At 49.8% G+C, this 24,430-nt stretch overlaps 1 protein-coding gene across 7 annotated transcripts in view; it reads left to right on the top strand.

The window, feature by feature from the left end:
• The window catches only part of Adck1 (aarF domain containing kinase 1), a 99,133-nt gene extending 75,032 nt beyond the window's left edge, over nucleotides 1-24,101 (top strand). For 6 of the 7 annotated variants that reach the window (XM_057782485.1, XM_057782484.1, XM_057782480.1 and 3 more), the window contains 6 exons: nucleotides 1,968-2,126; nucleotides 7,214-7,330; nucleotides 16,860-17,009; nucleotides 18,369-18,566; nucleotides 20,568-20,761; nucleotides 22,591-24,101. In XM_057782485.1, coding sequence (XP_057638468.1) covers nucleotides 1,968-2,126; nucleotides 7,214-7,330; nucleotides 16,860-17,009; nucleotides 18,369-18,566; nucleotides 20,568-20,761; nucleotides 22,591-22,762 — 990 coding nt within the window. In that variant the 3' untranslated portion in view covers nucleotides 22,763-24,101. The remainder of the gene's footprint in view (nucleotides 1-1,967; nucleotides 2,127-7,213; nucleotides 7,331-16,859; nucleotides 17,010-18,368; nucleotides 18,567-20,567; nucleotides 20,762-22,590) is intronic. The other variant, XM_057782483.1, reaches the window with a different exon arrangement.
• Nucleotides 24,102-24,430: the final 329 nt, after the last annotated feature.

Here is a 24,430-nt window from a genome sequence, read left to right as displayed (position 1 = left end):
AGGCTACAGGTACCTCCCTGTGTATACCCGGGTTTGACCTAAGAGTTTGACCTAAGAGGTGCTGCTCTCCTGTACCTCTAGGTGAGGCTCAACATTCAGACCTGAGTAAAACACCCAGAGTTTTGTTGTTTGTTTGTTTTTTTTCTGAACTTGGGCCCAGAAAGAGGAATTCAGTTGCCTTCAGTAGTCTTGGTGCCCCAGGCTGGCCTTAGGTCTAGGACAGCCACTTGTATTTTTGCACGCTTGCTCTATCAGGGTCATCTGAGGATACCTTATGGGAAGCAGTGTCGGCGGGTGTCATATCCAGGTGCCTGGGCCTGACGCACAGTGCCCTGGCCCACTGGGTACCGCCAGTTTCGTGCAGCACCAGCAGAAATACAATAAACGAAGCCAGTTGGTGTAAGGTCACAGGTCTAGCCGGTAAGTGACTGGACAAGACGGAAAAGAAATTACACAATGTCCCAACGTAATTAAAAATTGTTTTGTTAGAAATTGACCATAGTAACCCCATGTGATGGTTCTAAAACGGCACCTGGTACATCACAGAGATCACAAGGTTTCAAAACAAAGCAGCAAATGCCTTTTGGGTGACGGCTTCCCAATAGATTTTGATTTCTCTTTCTCTCACATGTATCTAGTACATTGTGCATAATCTGAGACCATTACAAAAGGAGGCCCAGAAGATGCCTGTCGGTGGGGGCTCAGAGGGTCCTTCTGGGGACTGGAAAGGAAGGGTGGGGAACAAGGGGGGCATTGACACCGAGTGCCCACACCTGTCAGGGCGTGGTACATGCTTGGCTCCTCTCGCTGGGTTCTTGTCCTCTGCCTCTGATGTTTAACACACATTCTCAAACTCGCACCCAGATGCCAGATAGACCTTCGGACTCCCATCTTCATCTCGCTGTCAAGAAGCTGCGGTGAACCCAGTGCCAGAATTCTAAGTTTTTCATCTAGGTGGACAAACCTTTGTTTTGTCAAGCCTGTAGGTTTATTTATTCCATTTTTTTAAATTATGAAAGGTCTTATTTTATGCAGGCAACAGAAAATAAGGCAGGGTGAATATATTTCTAATAAAAACTGCTGGGTACCAGGAGGATCTTTTGGATTATGGAATTTTGTACCTATATAATGAAGCATCTTAGGGATGTCGAAAGACAGAATTCATTTATGTCTCATATACATTTTGCACTCGTAGCCTGATGGTAATTTTATACAATAACTTTAGTGCTCTTACATTTTGAATGCAGCCTGTCATGAGGTCAGGTGTGGAAGTTTCCATTTGTGATGTCATTCGAGCCTTGAGGAAGTTTCAGATCTCGGGCATTTCCGCTTTCAGAACTTTGAGTCAGGCATGCTCGGCCTGCATGGTAACTGCTTCAAAGGCAAAGTGTCAGCTACTGCGGCAGCACCCCCTCCGCCCTTTATAACTGGCGGAGAACAACTCTGGGCCAGGGGTTTGGGTCAGCTGTCGAGAGCTTGTCTACCTCGCACATGCAAAGCCCCAAGTTTAGTTCCTCAACCCCCAAACAAACAACAAAGTAAGACCAAACATGGGAGTGGCCACAGCACGGTTTATGGAAGCTGTCCGATCAAGGCCTTGGGAGCCTGGTAGACCCACCTGGAACTGCCCTCGGGTTTCCTTGCTGGGCAGCTGTGGAAACCACAGGAGCTCTCAGAGCCCTAATTAGTGGCATGTCATGTACCTACATGTCTCCCGTAATTGTGTGGATTCAGAGGGACGTTAGTGCTCAGCGTCGTGCTGGTATCCAGCCAGGGAGCACCTAGCCAACCGTCGTCAAGGTTACTTCTGGATGCTGTTAGCTTCTCGTTGTCTTGGAATTGGTACAGTTATAGTGACCGAGGCCACTCATAGGTGTCCTCTACGGGAGACCCAGGCAGCGGGTCGGAAGTGTTTCTTCCTTGCTGGGCACCCTGGGCTGGCTGACAGGCTGTGTGCTGGATTTCAGGTGCTTGTCCTGGCCGTGAAGCAACTCTTCCCAGATTTTGAATTCATGTGGCTGGTGGATGAAGCCAAGAAGAATCTGCCTCTCGAGTTGGACTTCCTGAATGAAGGGAGGAATGCAGAGAAGGTGGCCCATATGCTCAAGCACTTTGACTTCCTAAAGGTAGGAGGGTGGGGCAGTAGGAATGAGTGTGGGGGTGGGGGTGGGATTGAGTCCTACCCTGGATATCCCCACTTAGAAGGCGGGAGTTGGGACATCTCTGCCAAAGTTTCTTATGTAGGTGATTGGTAGTTGGAGACCTAGGTTAAAGCCCTTAAAGGCCATTTCCAAAAGAGTGAACCCTGGTACGACCATTGACCTGCCTGTCAATGAATGGATCTGTTCATCGCATGGAATGAACTGAGCACCCTTGTGGGACTGTGCTGTGGCCTCTGCCGCCATAGAACACGGAACGATGCTGGTGCCGGCGACAGTGATAGCCAGCACTGCTGCAATTGGAGCCTGTTCCGAAGAGACTTATTATATTTGCTAATGCAGTACCCAGTTGTGTTACAGCAGTGTCCCTGACCATCACTACAGTGTGCAAAACTGTACAACAGAAACCTCAGGGTGCACGGGAGACATAAGCACGGGGTACAACACTCCACAGCATCAGGGATGCAGAAAAAGAAGCATGAGGCTGCAGGGCCTCAAGTGTGTGTCCACTTGCATGTCCCAGTTTTTTAAAAATTCCTTTTTCTGTATTTATTGTTTTCTTGATCTCTTGCTGTGGTAGTCACTGTCGATTGGCCCCTGCTCTAGAAACTTCCCTCTTAATGGGAGCAAGCAGATTCAAGTGTTGCCTGTCTTACAAAGTGTTTTGCACACAAAGGACACTTGTATTCATTTTGGTGCCTTCCCAAGAGGAAGTGCTTAATCTACCCAGGACAAAGTGCTGGCTGGAGAGGGGAGAAGAGACATCAGTGTTTAGTGAGCGTCATAGTGTGTCAGGCGGCCTCTCCCAGTCCATGCCGGTATACGGGGTGTTGTGGGTAGAGTTCCAGTTCTAGTCAGGCTCTCTGACTCTGTGTGTGCTGCTCCTCTCGGAGTTTCTGCCACCTTTTACCTGGCAGAGGTGTCCCTCAGTGCCAGAGTGTTGAGCCAGACAACCCAACAGTCTCTTCCAGTGTTTCCATGGAAACAGCAGAATCATCCCCTGGCTGGAGCCAACTAGCAACTGCCAGACCAAGACATGGAATAATAATAATAATAACAACAACACAGATTTTTGAAACAAGGATGCCAAATTGGTAAATAATTGACATACTGATCTGACCCGCGGCTGCCAGAACTCACATACCATTCCTAAGACAATGGGGGAAATGAGGGCTCCCGAGTAATTAATTTCGCCTAAGCACATCATAAGCAGGAAACAAATTTTGCGCTGCAAACGCAGCTCAGCTTTTAAAACTGTAGATAGATTGCTCCTGCACGTTGGCACCCCATCACAACATCTGTGCGTAATTAAGCCGCAGCAAAGAGTTTGCCTCTCATGTGCGAGGCCTCTTCTAGTACCTAAGGGTGGGGGGCGTCTAATAACCTCGACTCTTCACGGTAAACCTTTGGGCTTCAGCCCATCCCTGAATAAATAGAGAGGAGGCCGGAAGGAGGTGAGAGGCAGCCAGACGGAGGCAGTCAGGCTTGCGGTTAACATGGGGGATAGTTGGGGTCAGGCAGGAAGGGAGAAGCTGTTCTAAGCATAGGTTTGGAACTGGAAGAGGTCAGAGCTTGCCTATGGGCAGAGTGGGGACAAGGGTGGGCTGCATTGGGCAGGGTCGTGCCAGAGTTTCTTCATATGAGCTCAGGAGCCCGAGGGATATGTGTGTTTTTGGAGACATGTCATAGCTCATTAGACTCCCAAATGAGAAACACGTATGATCACAGCTGACCTTTCAACATGTTAGACACTCCTAGAAGTGTTGCGCATGTATTTCCTCTTTAATGTTTAACAGCCCCGTGGTGTTGTGTTACACCCCATGTCATCAGTGGGGAAGCAGAAGTCCCAAGCGATCAAGTCATTAGTCTAGTGAACCAGCAAGGGACAGAGCAGGGTTAGGGTGGAAACAGTCATGCTTAAAGCCCGCGCATCAAACTGCCTTTGTAGTACTTCTTGGAAGAATTTCTGAATCACAGAACCACGTACGCTTGCATGAGTGTATTGCATTGACTCAGCCCAGATCAGGACCCTCCTGAGTCACTGTGTAGCCATCACAGGGAAGCCGGTGTTTGACCAGCAGGTCAGCATCTGGTGTCTCCATGCCAATGGTAAGTAAGGTGAAGCAGCTTCCCCTGCAACCATCACCAGCATCTAACTGGGGGCGCACTTAGATGCAGAGAGACTATGCATGTGACTGTAGTCAATATAGCAAGTAGGAGGCTGAGCTGTGCTCTGCCTGGCCAGGCTCTGACTACAGAAGGAATGCACCCTGGGTGATAGCTGAGGGGCTAGACAAGCCACAGCTCATGGACAAAGCAGACATCCAAGGCTAGGCCCCACAATGAGGCCAGGACTACCTAAGATCTCAGACCTTTTTATAGACTGCTTCTTGGGCTTGGGACGGCCTTGATGTGGGAGCGGGTGGAACCCTCAGGTGGGGCTCTATGGGACTGTCAGTCGGGGTTCTCTAGGCCGGTGGTGGCCTACGAGGCCTGTGAGCACCTGGTGAGGTGCCTCCCAGAGCTTGCTTTCTTTATGGATGCCGACCTGTGTTTGTCTCTCATGTTCTCTTCCTGGATGGAAGAAGTAGATGCGCAGTGGTGAGATGTAGCCATTTGGGGACCAGAGGGCTAAGTCACACAGTTTGCTGTTGTTTTGTGACCATCTCCGTGTGATAATCCACTCTAGTTTCCAGTCCCGAGTAATTGAGGAAAAGGGCTTGTGATTATCAGGGTGGAATGGTCACATCGTAGGGAATGAAGACATGGGAGGGAGGCCCCAGCTTCTCCCTGCCCAGGCAGCCCAGAGAGCCTGCAGCCTTGGGCTCTCACTCTGCCCTTGGTGCTCCCCTGGCTATCCTCTAAATGTCCCAGTAGGTCCTGCTTCGGCTCTGGCATAATGTTTACAGTCCAGGGCCCACTGCCAAGCTTAGGTTTCCAAATCAATGGAAAAACTCAACCCCTGAGTAATGTACCTTTCTCAGGAGACCAGGACCAACTATAACAACAGACATGCACTTGTCTTCAGTTGACAGTGTGTCTAAGTCTTACATTCAAAACAACAGAAGAGGCACAGATTTCCTTATCAGTCTAGATTTCCAGATGGTGAAAACCTAGCTTAGGCTCATTGCGTTCTCAGCTCTTGTAGTTAGCTGCACCCCTTGAAGGGCCCCTCGCCAGTGATGGAAACGGGGGCACCAGGAGGTAAGAGAGTGACTGGTGGTGTGGCTTTCTCAGAAGAACTAGGAGAAGGATGTAGTTGGACTTGAGGGCTGTCTAGCTGAGTCTTGGATGGTGAGGGAGGACTCAGTCTCCAAAACACTTGAAGTAGTTGCCCTTGGTGTTTCTCCTTAAGAGGAAATAAGTTTATCAACATTTTGGAGAAATAACATGCTGAAAACATCATGGCTTTGGTGGTGGTGATTTCATCACCTGCTTACGTGGTATTGTGCAACCTGTGGTGCCCTCTGCCCCTCGCTGTTCCTGAGGGAACCTGATCTCTTTTCTTTTAGGTGTTGTTAGAGTCAGAGAGGGTAGGAATGTGTCAATTAGTTTATAATTTGTTTGCAAATAACTAAAAGGCCAATCCAACAGTTTTTTTTTTTTTAATGGTTGTTCTTTGGACTGGAGGGAAGGCGTGGTGGTGAAGAGCATGTCCTGTTCTTCCAGAGGACCTGAGCTGGGTTCCCAGCACCCACATCAAGTGGCTCACAACCGCCTGCAAGACCAACTCTAGGGGATGCAATGTCTCTGATCTCCTTGGGCAGCGGCACTCATGGGCACACACACACCCCATGCACTTATTAAAAACTTGTCACAAAATGTTTATTGTCTTTATAAAGCAGGAAGGAGTCCCTCAGTTGCTTCCAATGGTTCTTCGTAGTCTGGCGACATCAGGGCTGGTACCTGTGATTCCCTGAGGTTTTTTTTTTTTTTTTTTTTTTACTCCTTTGATTACAAGATGGCAGTTACTATTTTAAGACTCACATTCACTTTTAGGGTGGAAGAGAAAGAGAGGAATAGTACCACAAACATCCCTTTATAAAGAGAAAATAAGCCTTCACTGACTCTTCTAGCAAACGGCCACTTGCATTTGATTGGCATGAATTGGTATCACATGACCACCTACTTATGGGCCAGGCGGGGAAAGGGTTTAAGTTTCCCATGTGTGGGGAAGAGGAAGATGGGTCATAGACACTGGGTTACCATCCTGCTTTGTCTGCCATAGGAGGCTGGTAGAAAGGTAGCAGAAAACCGAATTTATCCTCTGGTTCAAACTCTCTACCTCCCAAACACTGCAGCAGAGGTAGGGCCTCACAAGGCTCTGGTGGAGGGAGAGGCAGAAGGAAACAGCTCTTAACACCAGTGTGAGCTGTGTGTGTAACACTGACCATGGCACCTGATGGAAACAGCCTAAGGAAGGAAAGACTAGTTCCAGCTCACATCTTCAGAGGATTTCACTTCATTATGGAGGTGAAGTCATTGTCGAGCTTGTGACTTAGAAGGGTGTATTAGAGACTCTTTCCATCATAGGGGACCAGAAAACAGAACTTCCAGATACAGGACCTGAGCTTCTGTCCCGAAGGCCTCTACTGCGGCCTTCTTTCACCAGCCAGGGCCCACCTCCTTGAGGTTCCCAAACCTTTTGACATAGCGCCCCCAGCTGGGGACCAGGCTTCAAAGCATGGTGAGTCTTTGGCGGACATTTCCAATTGAAGTCTTAACAGTGGCAGCTTCCAGGTAGGTAGGAAACATTTTGCTACCAAGTACCCATATCTGTTATAGTGTCTGGCTTGCAGTAAGATGGAGGGGTGGTAAGGGTGGGGGGTGAGTGGTGTAGAAGGTAAGAGGCTTAGGGAGGACCGTGAGGGAGGTCTGCTGTAAAGGCCACCCGATTGAGGCAGTCTGCCTATCCTCACCCCGGCTTCCTCTCTGGCAGCGGCTCCATCCTAAAAGCAGTATGAGCTGGTGGTGTCCGGCTCCCGGCACTTGACTAGGGCCTGGCCCTGACCACAGCCTCCTCCTCTGATGGGACTTGTCTTTTCCTTCTCCAGGTTCCCCAGATCCACTGGGAGCTGTCCACCAAGAGGGTGCTCCTGATGGAATTCGCGGAGGGAGGGCAGGTCAACGACAGGGCCTACATGGAGAAGAATGGGATCGATGTGAATGAGGTGAGGTGGGCTAGTGCCGAGGGCAGGGGGACAGAGTGCACTTGGGCTGCTTGCCTAGGCCTGGGGCTCTGAGGCACGGAGAGCCTGGCTGGGTCCTCCCAAGTGACGGCATCCAGTCCTGGGTTATAGTGGCGATAGGGACAAGCCTCTCTGGGCACGAGGCTGCTGCTGGCTTCTTTTCTCACAGCAGCTAAGTCCATACAGCTAGGCAGTGGTGCCCAGTCAGGGACTCAGTCTGTCTGTCTCTTTGGTGCCTGTTTATTGACTTCCACCCTGGGCTGCCACTGCAGGACTTGGCATGGAACCAAGATGACTGCGGTAGTCACCTGGATCTCAGAGCAAGGGAGATGATTAAGCTGTGTCTTTACTTCCTGTTTCCCCAGTATCAGGGAAACTGGCTAGTTGAGAGCAGGTTCTGTACCCAACCTTCTGCTTCTTGGTCACCCCAGGAGCCCTAGGAAAAAGGACGTTGTGCTTTTTCACCCACATGCATTGTTAGTGAAGTCCCTGCATATGTGGGGTCTGAGTACTGAGGATGCCCAGAGTGAGACATCCTGCTAGCATCAGACATCCTGAGTTTTCAAGAATGAAACAAGCCAGACTGACCTCTCTGGTCCTCAATTTTCTTACTGGAGGTGATGGACCTGATGACCTCTAAGGAGCCTTTCTATCTGAGTATTTTATAGACTAGTGACTCTGGCTGAGTGAGCACTAACTCAGGGTGCTTCAGGAGTCGCCCCTTTCAGAACAAATAGGGGAGTTTGTGTAGCTCTGCAGATTGCTGGGAAATAACCCAGGGTGCATGTTGAAAGTGGCCGCTTGTTGGTTCCTGACTGCCCAGCTAGCTTATATCTGAAATAATCACACAAAACTATATCAATTAAATCACTGCTTGACCTATTAGCTCTAGCTTCTTATTGGCTAACTCTTACATCTTAATTTAACCCATCTCCATTAATCTGTGTGGCAGTGGCTTACCAGCAAAGTTTTGGCATGTCTGACTCTGGCAGCTCCGTGGCATCTCTCTGACTCTGCCTTTCTTTATCCCAGCATTCAGCCTAGCTTTCCCTGCCTACTTAAGTTCTGCCTTGCTATAGGTCCAAAGAAGTTTCTTTATTCATTAATGGTAATCACAGCACACAGAGGGGACTCCCACATCACCTCCCCTTTTATGTTTAAATAAAAAGGAAGGTTTTAACTTTAACATAGTAAGATTACATATAACAAAACAGGTATCAAACAAGAATTACAGTTACAATATTTATATCTACGTTATCTTTTATCATAACTAAAGAAAACTATAACTATAAATTCTTCAACTCCATCAAAGACTCCAGAAGGATATAATATTACCTAAATAAGCAAGAAGTACATTGTAAGAAACTTCTAAAACTCTAGAATTGACAGAGACATCTCACTGTCTGGACAGTCACCCAAAGTTTTTCTGTACTGCTGGGGTATCCATCTTCAGCCTACTGATCAGCAAACTTTTCCATGAAGCAGGAATTTTCAAAGACAGTTCTGCGTATATTGGCAGTCTGTCAGTCACTTTTTTCTGTGTCCTGCAGAATGTCTAGCAGACTCTTTCATGTAGCAGGAACCCTGAAAGAGCATCTCACCTTTAGGCAAGTTCAGCAGTCATTTCTCTGTGGGTCCTGCATGTCCAGTTAAGCAGTCCAGGCAAGAGCAGTTTCTTGCCCAAATGGCTAGCAAACTCCATAAGGAGCCTCTTTGATGCCCATCTTCCTCTAGAAGTAGCTTGGTGTTGCCAGGAGCAGACGTGTCTCATTGTCATGAAAAGTCCTAAGTTATCAAAACATTTTAAATGCCATATTCTGTAGTCTTTGAAAGATTTGAAGAATACCTACCTATCTGAAATAGATCTCTGTACGTCTAGAAAATCTAACATGACTACAATCTTGACTATTATAGATGATTCTCTCTTGAGCTATATTTCTTAATTATACCTTTTAAGTGAGCTGTACAAACACAATAACTTAATCAAGAGCACAATTATATAGCAAATTTGACCTTAAATTTGTATCAATAAACCAAGATCCATACCAATGCAAATTATTCATATCTATAGGTGCACATGAGTATCTGGGGTAGGAAGGGTTGCAGAGTCTTCACAGAAGACCTCACCACAGTATAAAGCCCTCGAGCAGTCAGTGCTCACCTGTCATTTGTACCTGCAGCACAGGCGGCCTTGTCTAGGTGTGCTCACCTTCTAGAAGCCAGAAGCCTGCCAGGGCTCCTCAGTTTATATCCCTGAGCCTAGCAGCATATATATCCAGGGATCATAGTTGCCAATAACTTTCATAGCTGGTGGCAGCAATTGTCATTGGTCTCATTAAAAGCAAAGGTTGTGTGGGAGTCTTCTGTAGGCAGATAGAACTTCTTCTGGCCACAGAAGGACTATCGATTGCAAGACCTTTATCGAAGGTTAATTGGATTTCAGTGAGTGTGGGTTGAAGATCCTGCCTGGGCTCAGGCCTGACTTAATTGATATGAAATTAGCCAAGAGAGAGGTGAGTGAGTTGGTACCACAGGGCTGCGGGGACAGATGCGGGAGGCCTGGTGGGCAGACATCACATGACTACAAGATTGACTGGATCCAGGGGCACTGGGCAAAGATGCCAGTCAAATACTTCATTAGGGAGAGGGCCAGTCGGAAAAGTGGGCCATTGTTACATGGTCTTGGATTCAGCTCTGGTCTCCAGGATCCCCAGGAGGATGACAAGGAGGATGACTATGGAGTCTGTGTCCTCCCTCTCCAGGGAGCAAACTTCTGTTAGAGTGGGGAATGGATTTAGAACTTAGCTGAAACCTTTGAAACCTTCAAACTAATCTTCTCTTTTAGTACCCTCAGAACCCATTTCCAGAGATCAAGGTATGGAGCCTCCTTGGAGCTGAGGTTATAGGCACAGAGCACCTGTAGCTGGTTCAAGGCTCCTTAGCCTTTGCTCTGTTGCCCGCTGTCCCTAGTTTGCTCTGTTGCCCGCTGTCCCCAGGTCGTGCCCCAGATGTCTCATGCTGGCTGCTGTGGCTACTTTTCTGCTGTTCCTGTGGTAGAGGTGTTGCCTCTTCTTTCCCTTTGAAGTCAGAGTTACCTTTCAGCATGTTTTCTGAGTACCTACTATGTGCAGGCACTGCCTGTGTGTGCTAGAATAGAAATGTGGGCAGAGCCAAGTGTGGGGCTTCTAAGAGACCTGTGCTGGACAGGATGGGTACCTGGGATTGTCTGGCTCTGCCATTCATTCTTCCGGTCCTCTTGAGTAAAGTACTTGAGATAGGAGTCCACGTCCTTTTTTGCTATGGGACAGATGCTATCATGCAAGCTTTATAAGCAATAGGACCATGTAAAAACATTTTCTATAATTCATAATTCATGAGGGTATTATTACTCATGGAGGCATCTCTTCCTCTTAGAGTCTTTGGGAACCTTTGTTCCTTCTTGTCCCCTTTCTGTAGCCTGTGAGTGTATAGATTTGGACGTACCTGATTGGTATGCAGTGCCATCCATCAGAAAAGCTGGGCTGAAGTTTCCGCCTTTCCCTTAATTACTTTGATTTCTGTCGCTACCCTATGTGGACAGAATAGAACCTTCCCGTTTTTTGCTCAGTATTGTTCTAACCTCCTTCTGGCTGGCTCAGCATCTTCCAGCCCTTCTGGCTGGCTGGTATCTGAAGATGCTGGGGACCCAGTTCCTGCAATCATCAGAAGGGAAATAGTTCTGCTCTCTCACTCCCATCCTTCTTAGTTGCTCGTGAATGTTAGGGGGTCCTAGTAGTTCCTGGGGACTTGTTTTCTCACTGCAGAGGTATTGGTTGGGCCTAAGGAATTTTCTGGAGCCACTGTTTGTGGAGTCCAGTGTTGTCTCTGGATGGTCATTTGTCAGCTGTCCTGCTGTGGCGTTGCTGTTAGGCACCCAGGTTTCCCTGTGTGCAGCAGTCTGCAGGTGACCTGGAGTATCCTTTGATAGCCGAGGCACAGCGCTGAGCCTAGAGTGTATGCCCAGTACACGATGACACCGAAACTCCAGTCTCTGATTGTCTTGGCAGGACCATGTCTGTCCAAGGGCAAGGGAAATAGGGAGGGAGAATCCTTCTCCTGGCCTTTAACATTGAGGTGGAAGGGTATGCAGTCTCTGTGTAAGGTGAGCTGTCATCCTAGAAATAAGATTCCAGATGCCCATAGCAGTTCCTTTCTCTCACGTGTGTCATACAGCAGTGACCCCTGGGACTCACTTTTGCCCCTTGGGATGACTTGCAGGGCATCTCTGGTAGAGAGATGAAGGCTTTTCTGTCTCTCAGGCTCTCATGTTAAGTCTGGTAAGGCTTAATTAGAGAAGCGGTCTTGGTCTTTTTGTGATAAAGCACTTACTGTTGTTAGAGAAGTGACTTGAGGAAGAGTTTATTTTGGCTCATGCTTTCTAAAGGTTGCATCTGTCATGACTGGGAGGGTGTGGTGGTTGGAATGGCTTTGTCTGTGGAGGGGACCATGGCACGGTGGGTCTTCATATGACCGGAGATCCAAAAGCAGGCCTCAGGCAGAACCAGGGGCAGATATGACCTGAAATGACCTACCTTCCCCAGCCAGGCCCCACTTCCTAAAATCTCAACCACTTTGCAAATAGTGCCACACGCTGGGGACCAGCTACCGAAAGCACCAGCCCGTGGGGTGGTTAAGATGAGTCTTTACAGAAAGCTTTCCAGGTGCCACCATCAGAGCCACTCCCCAGTTTCCCGTGACCCCCCTGGCACTTCTGCTCCTGTCCTCACTACCACAGTGTAAGGCTGAGGAGTTCACAGCGCTGGATGTTGCCCATCCGGGATTGCCGTGTGCCATGCTCATCCTGGACCGCCGTGTGCCCTGAACGCATTGACTTTAGCACTGGGCAGAACTGGGCAGCACTGGGCAGCTGGAGTGGTCTGCGGTTTCTATATCTCACTCTTTGTTCCTGGTGACGGGAGGAGGGTGATGGCGATATGCCCCAGGCGGCAGGCTGGCCTCTGTGGAAATCTGGCAGGCTCTGGGGACAGATGTCATGACAGCAGCCTCCCCTTTCTCCTACAGACGTTGGCCTTGCTTTGGGGACATCCCCACCCAGGAACATACATAGACTTTTCCTTGGGGGTAGGAATGAATTAATCCACACAATTATAGACCAATTAAACTACTTTCAGCCAATTCAGGCCTTGAGAAAAGTCCCAGAATAACTCCTTGATTTAAATATTATTTACTCAATTAATTCTTTACTCAGCCTTTTTATGGAGTCCTGTTTTTCCCGTCTCTCCTACTGTTAGAGAATAAAGGCGTTTGTAATTAGTGAAATCACGTATGAATGGCACGTTCCTTTCACACAGTATAATTCCGACTTCTGAGGGGCTTTTTAGTAAAGAGCACTGTCCTGTGCCTTTGCCTCGAGGTGTGGACTGGGGGAGTCACCCAGCCAGGATTTCCTCCCAGGTCCTTTTCTTCAGACAGAGAGCACCTCAGAAGTCAGCCTCAGGGAAGTTCCCCCTGCAGTGGAGAGGGAGGCGGACTGACCATTGAGCACCTGTTCTCTGGAGTCAGGTCACTTGACAGATGGATGTCACTGTCAGCTGAGCAAGCCATTAGGCTTCTTCCTGTCTTTTATCCCCACCCCCAACCCCTTGAGCCACTTCCTGCAGAGAATGACTAGTATCTGTCGCAGAGCCCGATGCATCATGGCTACTCCAGAAATGTGTCCCTGCCCATCATTGTGTAGACACCGTCCCTCTGCGGATAAGGCAGAGGCAGCACTGGGGGTGTGGTGGTCTGTGCCTCAGTAGACAGCTGAAGTAATACGGAGTAGTCAGATGGGTCAGGGATATCAGCCTTACTTCTGGGATGCCACCAGCCCAGCAGAGGCCTGGGACTTTTTCAGAACCCTGAATATCTGTGCTGGTAAGAAGGGCTGGATGCCCTGTGGAAAGATTGATTCCCAGAGAGGCTGTCAGCCTAGTTCTCCAAGATGCAAAGAAAATTCACCCCAAACTAAGAAAACAGAACCTCAAGAGTGACATGCCCTTTCAAAGTCATTCTTGAGTTGTAGTTCAACCAGCACTGTGTCAGTTCCGACTCCCTTCCCCCGAGGATATTTTTTAATATCTGAAGAAATGTGCTTTTCTTTGTTCTCTACAATTGGGAGCTCAGCCTGAAGTCATGCATCAACTTGTAGCTCTTTTCCAGTTGAGATGCAAATAGTTTCTGCCCAGTAGAAAAGATAATCCTAAAGGTTGATTTTTTTAAAAACTTTTTTTCCCCATAAGACCCCATAGGACAGTTAGTAGTTCCCATTTCATCCAGGAACTCGCCTTTCTTCCCGCTTAAATGCTCCCAGTAAGTCCCGGCTCACAGATGCTCTCGAAGCATGTCTGCCATCGCACTTGCTTCCTAACTGATGGGTTAAAAGCCTTGGCCACTTCATTCTCAGTGTGTCTGTGAGCCGTGCTTATAACGCCAATAGTCACCCTCGGTAGGAACTGGTATGCATTGTTCTTCATGTCTAAAACAGTGTACTGCATTCAAAGACCAAAGCGATGACATTTGTGTATCTTACCTTGAGTAATGGCTTTCTCCTGGGTAGTGGTAGTTGACTTTGAATTGTGAAGTTGCCCTGTGAGGAGGCCGAACAGTTGGCGTCAGATGACGTCAGTCCCACGTAGCTGCTACTTGGAGATCGAGGACTGGGGTGCCTTACCTCTCAGGCCACTCATGCCCAAAGCGGCCGCACCAAGATGGCCTTAGTGCTGAGCCATCGGCATTAGCCAACTCCTGTTCTTTGCGCTCTGCCTTCTCTACCTGTCGGTCCTAGTGACATCTGGTTGAACTAAGCATTCAGAACTGCTCCCGAGCAGTAAGGTCTCCCAGTGACAACTGGCTGGGGAGTGTTGAAAGGGTGTGCGCGTGAGTGCGTGCGCACACTCTCTCTGGCGTCTCCACTCGTGTGCATGGCAGTAGTCAGCAGCACCCCCACCTGCCGATGAAGATCAGGGATATAAGCACCCCCACCCTGGATCCCCGTGCCCCCGAAGGCCATCTTTCATTGTAGAAATAAGGGGCCCGGAGCGATTAACAATATTTCAGAAAGCTTAAGGGAGATCATACATCTCCCCGTGACAGGTTTGCCCAGACTAAATGAAATGTCACTTCTCCACATTTTGACTGGAATTCCGTCAGCTCACTCTGGCTGCGCTGCTTATCTTGGGCTGATCAGGAGCCCTGATTGGACTTTATATGCGTCCTTGACAAATAAAAATGAATGATTACTTAATAAATGGAATCGGTTTGTCAGATACGGCCTTTTGGAGCGTGCCTTGAGGAGCTCCAAGGAGCCTAACTAGAAGGGTTCTTGGTGACACAGAGGTGGGGAACTGGCTGGCTTATCCAGGCCTTGCTATGGTCAAGACTCATCTCCCAGGAATTAAAACACAGTGACCCTGTGACCCCTGAGATTCGAGCTGGGGCAAAGTCCTATTCCTAATGAGAATGAAAGTCCCAGGTATGTTTCACTTGAGGCAAATTTCAGGTGTCTGAGGGCTGGTGGGGTAGGGTAGTGCCTTTGACCTGTTTTGAAGAACCAGTGACAAATACCAGAGACATCTACAAGAGGTCACTAGATCCCAAGCCCTGTGATATGCTCATTCACTTCTGCAGCCACCCATGAGAATGGTTAGTCACTGAAACCAGCAGTGTAAGCCGCTGGTTCAAGGTCTCAAGGGAAAAGTACAGAAGTGGGTGTGAGCCCTATAGACGGGCTTTGTTAGGTAGCTGGGGAGCATACCTGCTTTGAACAAAGGGGGCTCTGCCGTGAGCAGCTTTAACCTCCATGTTCTCAGTCCCCTGTCTGCAAAGTGGGGAGAGGGGTTTATAATTGTTCCTGCCTTTTGAGCACTATTAGCAGGGATGACAGCTGTTGTTCTAATGCAGGGTTATTTTATTCAAGTTTTTTTGTAGCCTAGGCTAGCCCTGGACTTGCAACCCTCCCATCTCAGCTCCCGAGTGCTGAAGTTATAGGTCTATGCCACCATTCTTGACCATTATGCCATTCTTGATCTCCTAACTTGGTGCTGATTATAAATGCATCTTAGGGGAGACTGATTAGAGTAAACACCAGGTAGGAGATATAGCATCTTAAAAACCCATGGAGAGCTCACGCACAGCGAGTGCAGTCTTCTTTGCTTGTCTGGTTCTGGTACAAGCAAGCGCATGCGTAATGGAACCAGTCTATAGCACATCCATTACACCTTGGTAAAGCAGTTTAACAGAACAGAGCCAGTCCCTGCTACCCTAGAAGTTTATGATAGTGAACCAGATGGTCATTTGTCAAACAATCACACGAGTAATTGCAAGTGCCAGGAAAGAGAAAGCCACATATCCTTTAGGGGTGTATGGTGAGAGCATCTTCCAACCCTGGATAGGAAGGAAGAGGGCCGGGACCTAGAGGTGAGGAGATGGCAGGATGGCTTTGTGGCAGCAGGAACGGGTTGCACAAATGCCTGAGGTGGGAAGGCACTGGGATCGTGGAAGGAGAGGAGGCTGTTGTGACCCGAGAGTGTGCGTGTGATGCACGGTGAGAGCAGGAGAGAGGCACGGCCTTGGGTCACAGAACAGTTGAGGGAGAGTCTTAATCCTCAGGCCTCCTTCATCTCCGCTACGTTCATTTGTTAATGACTTTGAGGTTCAACTGAGACTGGGAGGAACACCAAGGGCAGTGGGTGTCTTGGGGTGTCTATCCTCTGGCCGAGTCTATCACTGTCCCCTGGACACCTATCGACAGATCATCTGGGGGCCCTGGTCTGGTTCTATTCAGCAGCTGCTCCCTAACTGGGAAGAGGCTTTTAGCTTTCATAATAATAAAAAAAAAAGGCAGTAGAGATAAGAAGGCTGCCTTGGCAGGGCGTGCAGAAGTGACAGGATGATTTAAATGGTCTCTCCACTGTCGTTTCTTCTGTACAGACATCATAAATCAGATTAGCATTGGGCTCTGGGGGGTGGGGAGACGGGAGCAGGGCCTGGACTCTGGGGCTGTCTAGGACCAGCCTGGCGGCAGGGCAGCTCCAGAGGAGGGTCTTTGTATCTATCACTTGTTCCTGACCCAGCCCCGTCCCCTGAGGGAGTAGGTGGGATTGTTCCCACAACCCATTCTCACCTTTGGGAAAGAGTGGCTGAGGGAGGAGAGAGACGGGGAGAGTGGGCAGGACGGTGGGAGGTGGAGACTGACAGCCATCATTCTCCTCCCTTACACGTAGGAAGTCACAGCGGGAACTCAGAAAACCCTGGAGGCTAGGGTCCCAGCACGACAGAGTTCCAAGTGGTTTTACTGTGTGGCCATGTTTGAACTGAGCCTCTGTCTTTGATGTGAGAATGGCATTGTCTCAAGCTTCTCTAGCTCAACCCTTCCTGCCAGCTCTTGAATGTGGCTAGATGGGGCGAGGAAAGAAGTCCCTGCAGCAGGTGTGGGGAGGGCAGAGCACCCACTCGACTGCCTCTCTTTCAGATCTCCTGCCACCTGGGCAAGATGTACAGTGAGATGATATTTGTCAACGGTTTCGTGCACTGTGACCCCCACCCCGGCAACATACTAGTACGGAGGCATTCAGACACGGGCAAGGCTGAGATTGTCCTCTTGGACCATGGGCTTTACCAGGTAGGAGAAAACTCTGCTCCTTCATGGGATTGGAGCCCACTGATGCCCTCCAGAAGCCCTGAAGATGGGGGACAGATAGCTAAGGTAGCTGGGACTGGGAGCCCCCCAAGCCCCGCACCAGAACTGTCAGTTTTGTATAGTCCTAGCCCAAGAGTTTCCTGAACCTCAGCATCCGTGCAACAAAGTGAAGTTGCTTGGGCCTCTTTTATAGCCATTGTGAGGAGCAGGTAGGAGGAGTGTGCCAGGGTGGCTGTGTCCTCCCAGGGAACTGCAGGCCACCTCAGACTCTGCTGGGTGTGTGTAGGATCTTCAGGAGACAGGAAACTGCATATTTAGCCCAAGTGAGGCAAACACGTTTGAGGCTGCTGGGCCTGGAGGCCCCAGACTTTGCCTTGTGGAAGTTGGGATAAGCAGCTAGTAGGAATGAGATGCAATCAGCACCATCAAAGTGGGACGTTCACCGTCAGCCTGGGACCCTGGCTTGACTTGATTCCATGTGGCAAATGGTCCTGAAGAGATTCCATGTCCACCTCAGCTCCTTTCTCAGGCCGTGGTACCACATCGCTAGTCTCAGCCTCCTCCGAAAGGCCTGGTAAAATAGGGTGCAGGTCAAATTCGGCCAGCTGTGTCACATGGAGCCCCAGTGACAGATGGCTCAGACATGACAGAAGTTCCTTGGCTTGCTTACATGCTAGTCCTGGGTGTGGCAGATGGAGTCCACAGGGCTCTGTTCCCTAGGATTCACAGGAGGAGACCGCAGAGGAGAGGGCTAGGGGATGTGTGGGAGAGCTTCGAGGGAGGCGGGGACTGTGCATGTCTCTGTGGGGGACCAGGGAAGTAGCCTGTACCTAAAGAGGAGATGATAGTATAGATTTTGGAGAGCGCTCAGCAGTCTCTGCCAGTTAGGACCAAGGCTTGCGGTACAGGTTGAGTATCCCTAATCCAAAAACTGCACTCCCAGCACTTGAAGCTTTGGAGCTCTGTGATACCACAGGTGGAAAATTCTATGCCACGTCACTTCGTTTCATGCTCAAAATTGCTAAACACGTTGTATAAAACCACCTTTAGGCCATGTATGTAAGAAACAAATGAATTTCATGCCTAGATGTGTGATCCAGCCCCAAGAAATGATGGGTATGCAAATCTGAGAAAGAATAGATGCCATCTAGAATGCTTCTGGTCCCAGGAATTTCAGATTCATTATATTCAAACTGTTGGCTTTGAACTTGGGCCCCTAGAAACGGCTGAGTGTTGGGGGAGCTGTGGCCTTCCTCATCCCCCCGGGCAGTGGTCAGCACGAGTCCAGGGTTCAGGCCTGGGGCCAAGAGAGACTGCCTGCTGACTGCTGCTCTGCTCTAGGTGCTCACGGAGGAGTTCCGCCTAGACTACTGCCGTCTGTGGCAGTCTCTGATCTGGACCGACATGGAGCGGGTGAAACAGTATAGCCAGCGCCTGGGGGCCGCCGAGCTCTACCCGCTGTTCGCCTGTATGCTCACAGCCCGGTCCTGGGACTCAGTCAAAAGAGGCATTGGCCAAGCTCCCGTCTCTGCCACTGAGGTAGGTGACCCTCTCCCAGATGCAAGACTCGGGGCCTGGGGATCCCTTCCAGCCCGGGGTCTAAAGTTCGTGATTGGTGGGCTGTGGAGGGAGGGCTGGACTGGAGCCACACAGGATGAGAACTGGCACTGGGGTGAGGAGGGCAGGGGAAGGATAGCCTACTGTGTCCCCTGGGACCTCATTAGTCTGGAGGAGAGATGAGGCTTGTGGACTTAAAATCTTAGACCTCAGTAGCTTAGTGAGATGCCAGGCTTTCTCCGGCACCTTCCAGGGGCCATCTTACTCCTGTGGGTCTTGTAGTGCCGCTGGGCACTGTTCTCTGTGCCTGGGTCCCCTCTGGCTTCCTCTCTATTGCAAACAGCTGTGTCCCAGTGAAGCAGCCCCTTATTTTTTTTATGTTTACTCCTTCATTCATGGCCTTAGTCCATCCAGACAGGACGCAGACATTAGGGAGCTCATGTTCCCCATATTCCTGTCCACCTCTGCATACCCGCCAGGCTCACCGGAGCTTATTTGGTTATTTCTTAGTGAGCAGACGCAGGCTTCCCTGAGGCCTCTGTTCACTGTAGTTACAGATGTGGTCCTCCTCATGCTTTTGGAGACCATGGACACTGCTTCCAGCCCCTCTTCTCCCTGGTCCCTTGACCTTCCATGCTCCCATCAGCCATTTGGGCCTCAGGGTCTTCTCTGCAAGCTGGCTTGTCACAAGCACCTCTCGCAAAGGCTGGATCCGGAGTCTCAAACCATGTCTTAAAGAGTCTACCCCTCACCAGTTATTGGCTCATTTTCCTTCAAATGGGCGTTTGGCCGGCAGGCCTAGTGGCAGTGATGAACACCTGCTATTCCAGGCTCACCAGCCTTAAGAGGCCCCCTAGAAGAGGGGCGATCTAGGGATGGTAGAAGCTACGCTTTCTGTTTTACTGTCATGGCATATAAAGTGCCTGCCCCCATTCCTGGAGTTCATTCATTCAATAAATATTTGCTTTCGCTGGCCCCTGAGCGTGTTTCCAGGATCCTGCGATCAACAGACAGACAGGTCTTTTGTGTAATCTACACTTTGGTTGAGAGAGACAGACAGTAAACAACTTAACAAACAGGCAGGTGGGATAATTGCAGGTTACGGGCGCCTTGCAGGAAACAAAGCAATGGGAGGAAGGGGCTGGGAGCCTGGCTCAGACCTGGGGTAGTGCCTGATAGCCGAGCTGAGGTGTGAAGCTACGAGACACCCCAGCCATAGGAGCACCTGAAGGACGCACTCCCGGCACACCAAGGCCCAATGGCAAGAGACTTTATGTGCTGTGGGCAGAGGTATGGACTCAGCTCTCAGGAGGAAATGAAGCCTTCGGGAGGCTTGGAGCAGGATGCTCAGGTCTGCTGTTCTAAGGGTTTCTGTGGAGTGAAGTATGATGGGCCAGTCACTTAGGAGGGAATAAATGCTCAGAGCCACCGCTGGTTGAGAATGAAACCGGTAGCCTAGGGCTAGCAAGTAGCTCTTGGTTCCTGAAGAAGGTGACCTGAAGGGTCAGATAGACAGCTGGGCTCTGGCTGTTGGGCAGACACCTGCCATCAGGACCCGGGCGGTGGTAGAGCACAGGGGACAGTAGATAGGATGTGGTGCAGGGCTGGGGTGGGACCTGGGAGTTCTATCCATGTGGTGCAGGGCTGGGTTTGGTTAGGGCTTCTTCCAGGCCAATTGAAATTGGCATCCAGTAGCCTTTGAGAGTCCCTGGCCTTTCTCAGTGTACACTAGTGCCATCTCCAGGGCTTGCCTGGGAGTCAGCCTCGGACCTCCTATCTGGATGGTCAGGCCACAAGGCCCCAATGCTTTGCTTTCCTTTCGTGTGTGTGGGGATGTTCCACGGGGTGTCAAGACAGCTATGTGTTAGAAGCTCCCACCTGGAGCTTATTAGTGTTCTCTTGGGCATAGGCTACCCGCACCCCTGGCACTGTGAGCTTCGTGTGCCATACCACTCATTCTCATGTCTTCTTATCACCATCTAGGACTCAGAGATCCGCAGTAATGCGGCCTGCTACCTGTCTGAGATCAGCCAGCTTCTTAACCACGTGCCTCGCCAGATGCTACTCATCCTGAAGACCAATGATCTCCTCCGCAGCATTGAGACCACCCTGGGCACCCGGTCCAGTGCCAGTTCCTTCCTCAACATGTCTCGGTGTTGTATCAGGGCACTGGCCGAGTGAGTATGTTCCCATCTCGGCCGCCTACCAGTTCCAGGAACTTTTCCATGGGCTTTGCTTTCCCTACCATTCAATCCTTGGGGCTCCATCTTGGTTTATCAAGCTCTAGATCTCCCTTCAGAGAATCACAGGGGCAAAGTCAGCTGCAGCGAGTCAGCAGGTGCCTTGAGATGGTTCCTTTGTGTGGCCTAGGATGCCTATTCTTTGCCAAATGATGGTACCTGGGATCACATCCTCCCAGTCCAGCTTTCCAGATGATTCTTTCCCTCAAAAAAGTTTGAAGTTGGTTTTTGGGCATCTCAACCAATTCAGGTGCCCTCTAGACTTGTGATCAGGAAGCTCCAACATGACCCTATTTCTAATTGGCTCCTAGTGCCAGCCTAAACATGGAGGCCATTGCTCTTTATCCTGGAGATGTGGCTGTGACCTGGGGAGGTATGACTAGTAGGATCCCTCGGGTCACAGATCTTTCTAGATGCCTTAGTATCCTGGAGACACGGATGATAAGAACCGTGCTTCTTCAGGATCTGGCATAAAGGATCTAGGGGATCAAGCTCTGGGCCTCCAGGGGAGTCGGGTGATATACTGCAAAGGCTGTGGTCTGGCAGGATGTTCTCAGCCCAGAGAAGAAACCTCGCTAGTGTGGCATCTCAGCCTGTCAATCCCGGGTAAGGAATGGATTATTCTGGGCAACTATTTGGCCACATAGATCATGGCATTCACTAGCAAATATGAGTTGGGTTACAGCAAAATACTCCGACCAATGAAGGGCAGAGTGTGGTTTCACTTTTTCGTTGAGGGCCGAGGAAGCCAAGTCTTAAAAAGAGAAAGGTCTTGGGTTTGGAGCTCAGCAGGGTCTGGGGCGTAGAGAGCCATTTGGTGTAAGAAACTGTTTAGAAGTCACTAACACCATAGACAGATAAACAAGCAGACAGAGCATGGCAGGGCCTCTACAGAGAGTTCAGGCCCACGTAGCAGAGAGGGAGTCCCTTCCTACAGGTTTCAGAGGAAGAGCGGGTTTCATAGCATATAGTTGACACAGCAGGGCCCTGTGTAGGCTGTCCCTGATTGTCAGACAGCAAGGGTTGGTGGGATTGCTACATTTCCTGGAAGGGTGTGTGAACCCGAGGATGAGGGAGGAGGGCCACATTCAGTTTAGGTAAACTCGTATGACGGAGGGTGCACCCTTTGATGCCTTGGAATCTGATAACCTGGCTCTGTTAACTTCTTTTGGGAAATGAGAATTATGGAGCCTGCTAATCTCCTGGGATCCAGACCCTTGGGGAGTCTCCCAGGGGCTTACAGGTTCTCGGATAGCTTCCCAGAGGGGCCTTGTCATTGTTGTGGCTTGATTAGCTGCTAGCCGAAAACCTAACAAGAGGTCATTATCATAAATTCTAGTTTTTGTTATGTCTTTTGTTTGGTCAGAGAGACTGAGCTGGGTTGACATGTAAAGTGCTCAGCCTCCCAGCGTCACTGGACCTTCTGTAGAGACTTTAACTGTATTTGAATTGGGGCTGAATGGGACTCTGGGTTGACATATATTTATTGTGCTTTTTGATTAAACCATGGAGTGTTCTACTGGGTGAGGGAATCAGAGCCCCTATGCCTCATTATTTTACTGCTTTGAATATCTTCTTTGGGATAGTCAAGCCGTCCTGTCCTCCCATCCCCCCACCCCCCTCAGTTGGGCAGTTGTACAGTCAGGTAAGCAAGCGATCCCCAGGGTCAGGGAGCTATTGAGCTGGCCAGGTCACCTGTCGTCTTTGATTCTTCTCCATGATGCTGGGGTGGTGTTTTCTCACTTCTGTTTCCTTCCGTCCTCTAGGCACAGGAAGAGAGATGCCGGCTCATTCTTCAGAAGGACCCAGATATCTTTCAGCGAGGCCTTTAGCCTTTGGCAGATCAACCTGCATGAACTTCTGCTTCGAGTGAAGGGCTTGAGGCTGCTTTGCTGGGTTTCGACTCTCCTGGGCTGGCTGACTCGGGCTCCACACTGAGTGTGGCTGTCATTCCCTGCCCCTTCCTAGTGTCTCTCTACACCTCTTCTTTCCTGCTCTGAGTACCAGTTGACCTGTGTCTGCCGAGGGCTGGCCTGTGGTGCCAGGATGGTTGTCCTTGGCACCCCCTTGCTGCTGTTGGAGCCCCCCGCCACTGAAGTCTTGTCTTGGGGCCCTGGACTGTACTGGGGGGTGAGTTTGCTTCTTCTAGGGAGGGGATAAAGCAACCTTCTTCCCATCTCCTGTAGGTGCCATGGGCTTGGTCATCCCCACTTTTCTGGGGATTGGCAGAAAGGACCAACCACATGTGCCAACAGGGCATTTAACTTGTAGGAAATAAGCAGGTTCTTGAACTTGCTAAAGAACAGACTTTGCGTTTTTGCCATATCACTCCCAACAGTGTCTCACCTCGGCGAGGAAGGCTGCATCCGGGAGTAAACGGTGCCGCTGTGGGTTCATGCTGTCGTGGTGACACCTCCAGTGTTGTATGTGTTGTGTTTCAATAAACCCTTTCAAGGTTGCGGGCACTGTCCCTTCTGACTCCAGTACTCCATTTGGACTTTTGGTTGCTCTTGGTAGCTGCTTCCTTGGGAAACCCCTAGGTTTCTCAGGGAGGCCTAAGAGAATGAAGTCTGGATTGGTTTTAGAATTTATTTGCCAGGCTGGGAGCAAATCCACATGGCTCGCAGTGGACTTGAACACCATTTACACTGGGACCTTGCCCCTATGAACCATGCAGGCTTTAAGACTCCTCCTGCCACAGGGCCACACCCTGCTCCTTGGAGGCTTCTCTTCCATCTACATCCTGGATCTTCCTTGGCGGTATTAAGAAGCCGCAAGCTCAGACCTTGGACAGAGATAGGCTCCCCCTTGTTTCTGATGCCTGGGGCACTGGGCTCATTCAGATGGTTAAGTCCTAATTTACCTCACCTGCGCCTCAGGTCTAGGATTGTACCTGTTCCTTCCAGGTCTTTGGAAACATCAACCTTCCTGATGGAGCCACAGTCATTGTTCATTCGGACATATCCATGTCACCTGTTGAAATTCTGTGTCTAATCGTATTGCCTTGTCAATGTTCACCTCTCCCAAGTCCATCATCGCTCGGATGTCTGCATGGTCTCTGGGGCTCCAAGACCCCACATGTGGCAGGCTAAGTTCCACGATCACCCACGCTTACAGGCGGGTAACTCTCTGATCAGAGAACCCCAAATCTGAGCCTTATTCCTGTTCTCTTTGTTTATGCTACAACACACAGATTTTTCTAGTGATCAGAGACTATTTGCATTCTTTTATTTTCTCAAAGAATTGATTGTTCTTGGTGACCAGTTGGATGTATCCAGGGACCCGGGAGACTAATTCGCAAACTCTGTTATTAATCACGAGGATACGTGCTGCATATTTCTATTTTATGGCGTCTTTTACAGCCCCTGAAGTAAATATAAATGTCCTTTCTGTTCAAGATAATGGTCACTTGCTTTTTTGCTTTGGATGTAATGGTTGGTTTACTCTGGGATTTCAAACAGTTTCAGGATGGGAGGGGTGAGAAAAGAGTTGGGAGTGGAGGGCACTTTGTAAATCTAGGAGTAGGCTGGTACTTACGGGTGACCTCCCACGGCACTGTAGACGAGTTGTTTTATGTGCCTGAGCCGAGTGCCTCTAAGTATCCAG

Source organism: Chionomys nivalis, chromosome 10, assembly GCF_950005125.1.
Source record: "Chionomys nivalis chromosome 10, mChiNiv1.1, whole genome shotgun sequence".
Lineage (NCBI taxonomy): Eukaryota > Metazoa > Chordata > Mammalia > Rodentia > Cricetidae > Chionomys > Chionomys nivalis.
Note: the sequence above shows the minus strand (reverse complement) of the source record. Positions and strands in the feature narration are given on the sequence as shown.